Genomic DNA, 12580 nt, shown 5'->3' on the forward strand with positions numbered 1-12580 from the left:
CCCCTGTCACGCACAGAGCAGGGCCCATCAGGGGGGTTGGGGCTCCGTACCCTGTCATGCACAGAGCAGGGTCAATCAGGGGGTTGGGGAGCTCCCCCCTGTCACGCACAGAGCAGGGCGGATCAGGGGGTTGGGGCACCGCCTTCTATCACCCACAGAGCAGGGCCCATGGGCGGGGGGGGGGTGTTGGGGCGCCGCACCCTGTCACACACAGAGCTGCAGGGCGATCAGGAGGTTGGGGAGCTCCCCCGTATCAGGCACAGAATGGGGCTGATCAGGGAGTTGAGGTGCTTTCCCCTGTCATGAACAGAGCAGGGCAGATAAGGAGGTTGTGGCCCCACCCCCTGTCACACACAGAGCCACAGGGCGATCAGGGGGTTTGGGCGCTGCCCCCTGTCATGCTGATCCCAGTGCCGGGAGGCCTCGTGGCTCCACTGATCCTGGTGCTGGGAGGCATATTACCCTCTTACTATATAGGATAGAGGCCTGGTTCACGTGTGGGGGTCGGCTGGTTTGCCCTGAAGGGTGTCTTGGATCAGGGTGGGGGTCCCCACTGGGGTGCCTGGCCAGCCTGGGTGAGGGGATGATGGCTGTCTACAGCTGGTCACACACCCTTCAGGGTGGGGGTCCCCAGTGGGGTGCCTGGCCAGTCTGGGTGAGGGGCTGAGGGCTGTTTTCAGGCTGGCTGGTGACGGAAGCTCTCAACCGCTCCTTTTTTTCTTTGTTTTTTTATTCTGGGCCAGCTTTAGCTCTGAGGCTCCAGCTCTTAGGGTTCCACTCCTGAAAGCAGGTATCTGGTTTGTTTGGGTTCTATAATTGAAACTCTGTATCAACTCCAGCTCTGAGATCCCGGCTTGCTGAAAGCTGGTTTCTGGGGTTTTGTTTAGCTTCTATATTTGTTACAATGTTTCTTAAACTGCAGGCTCAGAGGCTGTCAAGGCAGGCGGGGAACTTTGGAGTCCTCCTTCACTGAAGCAAGCAAGCCTCATGTTAGTTTCCAGCTGCCTGGCTGCCAGCCGCCATCTTGGCTGGCAGTTAATTTGCATATCTCGTTGATTAGCCAATGAGAAGGGTAGCAGTCGTACGCCAATTACCATGTTTCTCTTTTATTAGATAGGATATGCATAGCCCATGGACATGGACAATAGTGGGGTGAAGGCCTGGAGGGGAGGGAGGGCAGGGGCTGGGTAGAGAGGAGCCTGGGGAGAGAAAATCTGTAAGACTGTAAACAATAAATAAATAAATTAATTAATTAATTAATTAATTCAGTCTTGGCAGAATTAAATGAGGCATTCCGGAACCAACAGCAGCATCAGGAACCTTATCATCCTTAGCCTGAAAGGACCAGAGAATGGAATGATAATAGGTCAGAGCTGGAGCCACAAAGGGACTATAAGATATTGAGTAGCCAAGTCAGTAATTATGCCAGAATTTTGGGCATGTGGCAGGGATGAGAAGTAAAGAAATACCCAGACCTCTCTCTTTTTCTTCTCTCTAATCTCAATAGATGCCAAAAAAAAAAAAAAAAAAAACCCAGATAATGTAGTTCTTGGTGGTCCTCCCGCAGGGTCACAGTATACACAAAGAGTACAAAATGGAGCAAATGTAGAAAAACAAAGCAGTAAGAGAAGCGGGCAGGGAAAATGGAGCAGGGACAGCTATGAGAGTATCTCTGCAAGAATTATGAGCATAAATGGGAAGAGATAAGTTTGTGGTTGGAAGAAGGTACCCTAAGAAAGCAAGGTACTTAACAGAATAAATGGAAGGAATCTAGACCTTGGGTAATAGGACTGGCTTTAGATAGGAGAGAATGAGTTTACTCAGTACATACAGTTTCCTAAAAACCCATATAAAGAAGAAAATTCAAATGGCCTGTTTTGAGGGTGAAGATGATGATCAAGGCCATTTTCTGCACTTTTCCTTTTCCATTGTTTAGGCTCACGACAGTTAAATATCTTCATTAAACAACTGTACAAGAAGGAATTTAACTTGGGGGAGTCTATTTTTATTCACTTTTATGCAAGTCTGGCATAAAAATTTAATTAAAGAAAGTTAAATCCTATTTTGCCACCAGGTTCTGGGATATGGACTGATTTCAATTGTTTTGTCTTAAAAGAAGGCAAGAGGAATAGGACATCTCTAAATCTTCATATTTCAAATATTTGGCTTTATTTTAGGAATTTTGGCTGAACTCTGACCATTAAAATTAACATATTTCATTACAGAAAACTTGTGTGAGACTTTTTTTGTACCTACATGCTTCAAAAAAGCCACAGTAAAATAGGATGGAGAAATGAAACAAGGAAATGTCAACTGAAATGGGAAGCTAATATTAACAGGTAGTTTATATTTCTGCTATTGTAACCTATATATTCCAGTTTTAAATAAATAATTCATTTGTTTATATTATTTAAGAAATAATTATGATAATCTGGAATAAAATAATAGACAATTTTATCTAATAGATTTTGCTGCATGTCAAGCCACCTCAAAATTTGTTGTTTTAAAGCAACACTGATTTCATATACCTTCTTTGGTCTTGGCCAGAATATCTGCTCTCTGCTGAACTGCTTGATGAGCCTGGAAATTGGGATATCATCAATTATTTCACCCACATGTCTGGTGGTTGGCAGATAGGCAATAGGAATTAGCTATCAGCTAAGGCATCTCAGTTCTTTACATATGGCCTGCCATCTGTTTATACCAGCCCTTGAGTGCCAATCATTAAATCATTCCTGTATCTAGGAATTCAATACAGTATTATGTCAAGTGTTCTAAGAATCAGGAGGACAGGCCAAGGTGAATGCCTGAAGTAAACTTGAACACAAGAGGCTCCTAAGAAATAACATGCACGTTTGTGGTGGCTCCTCAAAACCAACTCGTTCCATTGTATAATTTTACCTGCAGCCTTTTCTGGTTTCGGATTCCATCACTGGCCTCTTCTGAAAATTCTGGAGTCATGGATTAGATATAATCTGTGATTATATGTCAATTGATTCTTTGGCCGGTTTTCTGGAGAATTGGAGATTTAAGCTATAGGGTGAGCTCTTGAATTTGGTTCCTGAAAGTTAAAATTATTTAGCACATGCCCTGACCTTATGTGTAAATGCTCAGATGGAATTCAAGGAGACCCTAGGTAATTTTCAACTTAAGATTTAAGACATTCATATAAGCAATTGTGGATGATTACAAATCAGTAAAATAAAAGACACTCTCTCCCAAGACCTGAGTTAGATGTATAGAAAGAGTCTTTAAATGCTCATGCTTCTTTACATTTCACCTTTGATTTTTCTTATTCACTGCATACTTTTTGGCTATTATTAACAAGATAAGTAATAACAAGTGTTGGAGAGGTTGTGGAGAGAAGGGCTGCATCCTCTCATTCATTGCTGGTGGGAATGTAAAATGGTACAGCCGCTATGGAAACAGTATGGAGAAAAATTCAAAATAGAGTTATTATATGACCCAGAAATCCCTCCTCTGGGTATCTACATGAAAAATTTGAAAACATTTATTTACTAAGATGTATGTTTACTGCAACATTATGTACAGTGGCCAAAACATAGAAACAATGTGTTCTTTGATAGATGATTAAATAAAGAGGTGGTACATATATTATACAATGGAAAACTACTTAGCCATCAGAAAAGATGAAATATTACCATTTGCAACGACATAAGTAGATAATGAGCATATCATGCTAAGCGAAATAAGTTAGACAGAAAAAGTCAAGAACTGTATGGTTTCATTCATATGTGGGATATAAAACTGAAAGCAACAAATGAAAAACTAAGACAAACAAAAACTCATAGACACAGACAATAGTGTGGTGGTTACCAGAGGGAAAGAGAAGGTGGGAAGGTAATAAAAGGTAAAGGGGGTCAAATATATGGTGATGGAAGATTTGACTCAAATTGTAAATTTAGGCTAGGATTAAATATTTCAAATATTTGCATCCTGTAATATCCTTTAGGTCTAGATAACCTCTATATATTAATAATCTATAATAATAAAAGTGTAATATGCTAATTAGACCAGACAGCCGAATGACCTCTGACTGCCATTCCAGATGTCCTTCCAGATGAAGCTGTGGCAGTGGGCCAAGGCAGAGGCAGTTAGGGGTTATCAGGCAGGCAGGTGAGTGGTTAGGGGTGATCAGGCAGGCAGGCAGGTGAGCAGTTAGGAGCCAGTGGTCCCAGATTGCGAGAGGGATGTCCAACTGCTAGTTTAAACCAGCAGTTGGATATCCCCCGAGGTGTCCCGGATTGTGAGAGGGTGCAGGCAGGGCTGAGGGACCCCGCCCCCCGCACAAATTTTGTGCACTGGGCCTCTAGTAAAAACATAATAAACTATATAAAGTGACAACACAAGGATGACATTTCCAAAAGCAAAAATATGTAATTAATGAAGACTTGAAATGTTCATACATACTGTTGATGAGGCAAATGCAAGTTAGGATAACAAGCTATCATTTTTATCCATCACATTTGCAAAATTAAAACTAAATAACAGTACAAGTTGATATTACTCAGTGTTGGAAAGTGTGTGAAATAGCTCCACGTATATTGTTCATGGGAGTTTAATTAGTCTAGCTTTTGAAAGAAAAAAAATTGTTGACAACATTGTCTCAGAAATTTTACTTTCAGGCCTCAATTCCTTACAAATACTCAATAAGTGTCTAAAAAACTATGAGAAAATTCAAAAATGCTCATTATAGCATTATTTGTAATAGTGATAAAATAATAAATGATCTACATGTCCACCAATAGAATATTTATTTCATTATAACATACCCATTTTTTAAAATAATATGTATCAAATAAAAAATAATTAGAGCTGTATGCAGTTCATGGAAGTGTGCCTACTAAGGTCTCCCCCTTTTTGTCTCTTCTGTCTTCTCTCTTTCTCTATTCTTTCTTTTTTCCCCTCTCTCTTTTCGTTCTTTGCCCCTCCCCACACCCCCCACTGGTATGGAGGCGGCAGTGGAAGAAAGCGGCGATTTTCATTCTTACTTTACATATTTCTATAATTTAAAAAAATAAAATAATATAAAATCTAAAGCTGAAAATTCTGATCAGAGAAGGCTCTTGATATGGAGAAAGTGGAACAAACAAAGGTGTTGGCAAGGCAACTGCAGCCAAATTTTCTTTAATGTTTCAGTATCTTTCCCATCAACCTCAGTCCTGGGAACACTTGCCTCTCAATGTAACCCAGCTGACATTATTGCAACTATCACATCTTTTGTCTTTTTTCTGTCCATTGCCTCTTACCCTCATATCCCGCAATCACCCCAACACATATATTTCTGTGTTGTGTAATTTCTGTCAAAAGGTTGTAATTAACATTTTAAAATAATTCCCTTTGTGATTTGACTGTGAGTACCTGAGATTCTAAATCCCTAAACATCAAACTTGTCTAATGATGGCCAGTGTATCCATGGGGTTCCAACTAATTTATTTATCTTCTGGGTTCTGTTGTGTCTAGGATGGTTTTATAGTATTAGAGTGCCAGTATTCTGTGATTGCAGGACTTATGAATCTATACTCTACAGATAAAAGGTGTGTAAATTGACTTAAAATTTATTCTGCTGAAAGCCTTTCTTCATGCTTCTGTCATCTGTACTCATTTTTAGGACCAATATTAATTGTCATTGTGGTATTTTTCAGTGTTATATTATATTAATTATATAAATCAAACAAAGCATTTAGCATGATTTTTAAACTATATGACTAGCTCCCTAGCTGGTCTGGCTCAGTGGATAGAACATCGGCCTGCAGACTGAAGGGTCCCAGGTTTGATTCTGGTCAAGGGCACATACCTGGGTTGCGGGCTCGATCCCCAGTGTGGGGCATGCAGGAGGCAGCCGATCAATGATTCTTTCTCATCATTGATGTTTCTATCTTTTATCTCTCTCTCCTTTCCTCTCTGAAATCAACAAAAATATATGAATATATATATCAGTACTTCATTGACACTTCCAAAAATACTGAATATTGAAAACTTCCCAAGCAAATACTCTCAAGGTTTTATTTTTATTATTATTTGCATAACTAATTCACTTCATTGTACTGATGGGGTGGTCATAATAATCTGGCCGGTCATAATAATCTGGCCACTCAGTATATATATATATATATATATATATATATATATATATATATATATATATAGCTAAAGTTAACAGTGTTTACCTTTGATATTGGAAGAATAATTATTTTCTTTATGTTTTCCATGTTTCCAAATTTCAGCAGTAAGCATTCATTATTTTTGTAATCAGAAAAAAATATGAAAAAAAATAGTAAAATACATCTTGCAAAACAAATCCATTGTTAAAAACTTGCTTCTGAAAATCTGGGTTTGATGTTGTCTATATAGCAACTATTATCTAGATGTTTTCTAGACAGCAACTATTATTCTCAAAAAAAGTTGCATGGATTATAATTAAGGGTGATTTTTACCTGAAATATAGTAACTATAAGTAAATAATAGTTACATTGAAGAAAGAGAACAAATTTCAAATATTCATTTTTCATATAAAAATAAAATAGTAAGTCATAAGATAAGTGGATATGCATAATCACAGAAATTCACAGGTTTATATATTTATCATAAGTATAATTGAGTTTATTGCAGAAAATTAAAAACTATCAATAAGTAAAGAAGTCCCAATTGCCAAAGTCAAAATTTATGTTTTTATTGTCTTTAATTTTAAATTACTATATCTTAATACTTCAAAATTTGCTCTGTATGTGTTAGAACTGTAAAACTTGAGTCAATAGCAGCTCTCATAAGTCTTCAAAAGACTATCACCCATTTAATTTAATGCAGTAGTTTCTTCTAGCCATTGCTCATATGAATGGGTAAAATACACATACACATACACACACACACTCCCTGGATTGCTAATATTTATTTTACCACGGAGAAATAATTTACTTTTGGCAAATTTGATAGGATAGTCAAAAGAAAAAAAATCACGTAAATGCATGAATAATTATTTTATGATTCTATTTAGTCATTAAAAGCATAACCTATGCCTATATGTTCACAGCTGACTTAAGAAGAGAAATGTATTGTAGACAATAATAATCTGGACAGAAATGTGTTATAGACGATAATAAGCTGGACAGGCATTTAGGAAAGTTAGGTAAGGGTCAATGAACTAGCAATAAGCCCAAAGCGGAATGTGGTCCTTTCTCCAGCCCTTTGCACAGGGCAGAGACCCACAAGAGCTTTCTTGATAGAAAAGAGTGCGGGGTAATTATTGTAGCCTGGTCATCGACATGGTGTGATTTGCTATCCCAAATACAACCTCTACAGAGCTTATGCCTGTTTAGTCGAATCTTAAATTCTAACTTCAAGTTTTATTTTTTCTTAAGGTTTTGGGGGTTAAGGAGGTAAGAAGAGGTTAACCAAATAACTTATATGCATAGCCCATAGACACAGACAATAGTGTGGTGAAGGCCTGGGGTGTGGTAGGGGCTGAACAGAGGGAGGCAAATTGGGGGACATCTGTGATACTGTCAACTATATATATATATATTTAAATTATGCCAATATTGCCACATGAGACTTGCAATTACAATTTATATTCTATTGGAGAAGATAACATTTTATTTTCATAATTTGTTGGTTCATTTTAAAAATTTTAAATAAAAGCCTCACTTAAAATTTAATAATCTTAATATATACATATGTACAGATGTACATATGTTAATATAGTACATATGTATATATTACTATCTCAGGGAAATGTAACATATGTTTAGAGACAATGTTAAAAAAGAAAAGTAAAATTGTGAATTATGGAAGAGAGATTCATCAAGTTGAAGCTAAACGCTGGGACCAGGCAACTTCATGCTCTAAGAAAATCTTGGCTGTCTCAAAGTTGGAGCTGGTTGGAGAATATATTTTTATATTAGCTAAGGAGAGAATTTCTTCCAGCTAATCAAAATATTCTAGGGAAAAATATCTCTTGAAAATGAAAAGTTTCTTGTATTTTGTGTAAAACATCTCATCCATTTTTATTACTAATGTCCCTTGTTTAATTTCTTGGATCTAGGTGGAGCCAGGTCAAATGGATGAAAACCAGACAGAAGTGGTGAGAGAATTTGCCCTGGCAGGCTTCTCACAGAAACCATCTATTGAGGCAGGGCTGTTTGTACTATTTCTCTTCTTCTATGTGTCCACATGGCTAGGCAATGTCCTCATCATGGTCACAGTGGCTTCTGATAACAATTTAAATTCATCACCCATGTATTTTCTTCTTGGCAACCTCTCTTTTCTGGACCTTTGCTATTCAACAGTAACTACTCCTAAGCTTCTGGCTGACTTGCTTGATAAAAACAAGCTCATTCTCTATGACCAATGCATTGCGCAACTCTTTTTCCTGCATTTTGTAGGGGCAGCTGAGATGTTCCTGCTCACAGTGATGGCCTATGATCGCTACGTTGCAATTTGTCGCCCCCTGCACTATACCACAATCATGAGTCGAGGATTATGCTGTGTGTTGGTAGCTGCCTCCTGGATGGGAGGATTTGTGCACTCTACTGTCCAGACCATTCTCACTACCCGTTTGCCCTTTTGTGGGCCAAACCGAGTGGACAACTTCTTTTGTGATGTTCCCCCTGTCATCAAACTTGCCTGTGCAGACACATTTGTCATTGAATTACTAATGGTATCTAACAGTGGGTTGATCTCTACCAGCTCGTTTGTGGTGCTGATTTCTTCCTACACCGTTATCCTTGTCAAGATTCGTTCCAAGGAGGGAAGACAAAAGGCACTCTCCACTTGTGCCTCCCACCTCATGGTGGTAACACTCTTTTTCGGACCCTGTATTTTCATTTATGCTCGTCCCTTCTCCATTTTTTCTGTGGACAAAATGGTGTCTGTACTCTACAATGTTATCACCCCTATGCTGAATCCCCTCATCTACACACTTCGGAACAAAGAGGTCAAGTCAGCCATGCGGAAGCTGTGGGGTAGGAGTGGACTTCCTTGGAAAAAGCAGAGGCCCTAAGAATTTGAAGTGAGTTTCTGAAAGCAAAGAATCTGAGGTTAAAATAATTCATTCTGTATTAATGAGTTAGGAGATGAGAGCCTAGTTGTTCCGTTTTCTTTTGTAATACTTCTAGTTATGGCTTTATAATTACATTAAACTCAGGAAAACTCCTTCCATATTGAATTTTCCTCTCCTGCTTCCTTTTCTTCCCTGAAGCAAATCTGTTTTCTGTTTTTATCAGTCTGTGTTCTTTCATTCTATCTTTTCATTTGATCAAATTTTATTCTATTCTTTCTTTCTATTCAGTTTGCTATTACTCAGTGGCACAAACTACCCTTTCCAAACTCTCACAGCTTTTTCTTTGCCTTGCCACAGTTTTTATTTTCTTCTTGAATTTTAAGCTTTCTAAAAATTAGATGTCTGAATAAAACTAGATGAATTGAATAAGGAATTTATATATGTTTTTATTCCCACAAAATATTTAAAGGGTATCAGTTAGATGAATTAGGGTGAATCAAATTTATATGGCTGTCGAATAATAAACTAATGGGACACATTAGTTAGTTTTGTCACTTCTCCACAGTGCTAACAACCATGTAGTAGTATAATTGACAGATCAATCGCCTAATAGTGTGGGTTCAAGTACCCATCTGTGAGTTACAAGCCAATTGAATCTAGACAAATTAATGAAATTATTGGAACCATAATTTCCTTATCTGTAGTATTCACAAAATGATGCCTACCCCTCAGTGCTCTTTTGGAGGGTAAAAATTACAATAGATATGAATATATCCAGTTTGGTGCCTAGCTCATAACAGAGCTTTACTATTATTTATTTATTAAAGTTGTTTTTTTCAATGACAGAAGATACAGATGGTGATATTTGAAACTGGTTGATTTGCTTTAGTGAAACAATGGCATGGTCTATAAGCAATTTGTGAAGGATGTTAGAAAGTGTATAAAAATGAGTCATGATATTTTTCCTGTATGAATTATTGAACACAATTTATATTCTGTCACCATTATCATAAAAAAATTTCTCATTGACATAGGTTGTCTTCAGGGTTATAGTAAGACTAATTCATAAGCTTGTGTACTGCTTACTAAGATTTTATAATCAAGGGTAAGAAAATTAAATTAGCAGTCAAGTTTATGACAAACTAGACACAAATAAAATATGAATGTAAAATACTAATGTACTATAAATTATTTGTATTGCTTTAGCTTTTTCTTAGTCGGTGGATTATAGAAGCAATTTCAGCAACTAATATAGGTGATGAAGACAGAAGCCACAAATGTTAGGTAAATTCATTGAAAACTGAGGTTTTGTCTTTACTATCTTAATGTTCCCACCACTTTTTAAAATACTTAAAATAAAATAAATATGTATTGAACAAATGAAGGAGCCCTTTATATATTCTCTGATCAATGTGGTAATGATTAGGAAAGAGAGATTTCACAGCTGTTTTCTTTCCCCATACTTGGAAAGGTAACTTGTAAATATTTCATTGAGACTTAGAAAACATTTTGAGAGATATTACAGAAGCAAGAAAAAATCAAAACACTTACTGATATACCACTACTGTTAGTGAAGTCAGATAGATATCTCAATATAAAAGAGATAATTAAGAAATTTAATTCATAATAAAGCAACTATTACTCATGTACCTTCATCTATAGAGACTTGACTATGGAATCAGAGAAGTCTATATTTGAATTATCAGTCAGTACTTTATTAACAATATTACCAACTGATGAGGTAATTGAAGATCAAAATTCAGCAGAATTGAGGCAACTAATCATAAATAAATAATCCAGTTGGTTTTTCACTAGAGATTAATATTGATGCTGGACATTTCCCACTAATCAATGATATATGAAAAAAGTAATACTTAGGAATTTTATAAAAATGATGCAACATTTTGGAATAGAGGGAGAAGACAAATAGCCTGTAATATAAAATCATTATTCTTAGGAATGTAAGAAATATAGAAACATATATAAATATAAACTCTACAGGCTAAATGAAATATGTGTTTAAATAGAAATAAATATCTCTAGAAATTCTCAAGAAAAAAACAGACATATTAAAAAAGTATTGCTTCCGTATATATAAAAATACTCAGAAATTGTTGATCATACTAGCAATTTTAAATTGCTTTTTTCTTATCCTTTTCGAAGGCTACTTTCATTTCTTTTTTTAGCAGATGAAACAATGTTATTTCACAATTGTCTCTAAAACCACAAATGTTCTTCATATAAAAACATTAGTACAGATACAGATAACTATACTTCCTAGAAAATGATTATATATACCCTCCTCCCCCCCAAAAAAAAATCCCATTATATGGTTTCAGTGAAAATGCTTAGAATTCCAAACCACACATTTGGACTGATTCCTAAAACATACCATTCCACCACTGCAACTTTGGGTTCAAAGTATAGATTATTGTCATCAGCACATGTTCCTGCATTCTTACACCTTTGATAATACACATGTAGACTGGGGAATTATCATTTAATGCTCCATTGCTTCATCAGCATTTTCTGCAGGTTTATCCGCTGGTTGAATGGGCTGTGCCTTCCTCTGTAGCCTTCCTTCAAGACCTTCCAGGAATGGAGACATATCATCATCATCATCATAAGTCATCATCATAAATTGTAAACTCCAAATCATTTCTGTTGGTTTCTAGAATTCAAATTCAGCAGATCAATGATACAATCACATCATTTGCATCTTTAAAGGCTTCCTAGGTGGTTTTAATATAGGCAGTCTTCAAATTATATTTTGGAAACTCTGTATTTAACTTATCTTATTTCTAAATAAGAAAATGACTTTCATAAATGCTTCCCCAAATTCAAGGAAGTTCCTCTATTTGGAATCTATGACTTCCTGCAAAAGCCAATAGTCTGTGGAAAACAGAAACCGGCAGCTCCTCTCACTCAAGTCTCACTAACGTATCAGGCTTTCCGATTGTTCAGTCCAGACAGCTAAACCCCAGGATTTCTGCACCTAAACAGATAGTGCAGTGGGCCACATCCATCTTCATGGATCTGGCCAAAGAAAGGTGGAGAGTTGAGAAGAAATTAGGGATGTGACATAAACCCACTGGGTAGATATAAAAAGTCAGAAACACCTTGTGGGATCTAACACCTATTTAGGCACTTATATATAACTGCTTCTATGTTAAACACTGTGTGTGTGTGTGTGTGTGTGTGTGTGTGTGTGTGTGTGTGTGTGTGTGTGTGTGTGTGTTTATAGGACAAAATATAGAACCCTAGGAAATTGGACACAAATTAAAGTAATAAGGGAAGTTTTTCCTAACCATCAGAACTACATTAGGTTTCCCTCTCATGTGCTCTCAGAACATATCATGTTTACTTTTATTATAGTTCTCACTGCATAGCATATTTTGTAATTTTATACATGCTTTTATTCCAATAAACTGGGAATAAATACTCTTTTTGCACTCCTTGCCGGGTACAGAATCTGAAATACAGTAGGTCCTTAACAAACATTTGTTAATTGAATAAATAAGTGTATAAATAATATTAGTTATATTTTGAGGATAAAATGGC

The 12580-nt window shown here is 36.7% G+C and overlaps 1 protein-coding gene across 1 annotated transcript; it reads left to right on the forward strand.

Moving 5' to 3' along the window:
• Positions 1-8077: 8077 nt before the first annotated feature.
• On the forward strand, positions 8078-11910 carry LOC118674344 (olfactory receptor 4Q2). The gene is made up of 2 exons (XM_036346057.1): positions 8078-8976; positions 11865-11910. Exons 1-2 carry the CDS (start codon positions 8078-8080, stop codon positions 11908-11910), a joined length of 945 nt encoding a protein of 314 aa, XP_036201950.1.
• The last annotated feature ends 670 nt before the right edge of the window (positions 11911-12580 follow it).

The sequence above is a fragment of the Myotis myotis genome, unplaced genomic scaffold (genome assembly GCF_014108235.1).
Source record: "Myotis myotis isolate mMyoMyo1 unplaced genomic scaffold, mMyoMyo1.p scaffold_m19_p_1, whole genome shotgun sequence".
Lineage (NCBI taxonomy): Eukaryota > Metazoa > Chordata > Mammalia > Chiroptera > Vespertilionidae > Myotis > Myotis myotis.

What these genes read in the sequence shown, in the direction of transcription:
- LOC118674344 (XM_036346057.1), top strand. Translation starts at nt 8,078, where the DNA reads ATGGATGAAAACCAGACAGAAGTGGTGAGAGAATTTGCCCTGGCAGGC. An exon ending in AAGTCAGCCATGCGGAAGCT is followed by an intron (nt 8,977 to 11,864) that starts GTGGGGTAGGAG and finishes CCCAAATTCAAG; the next exon opens with GAAGTTCCTCTATTTGGAAT.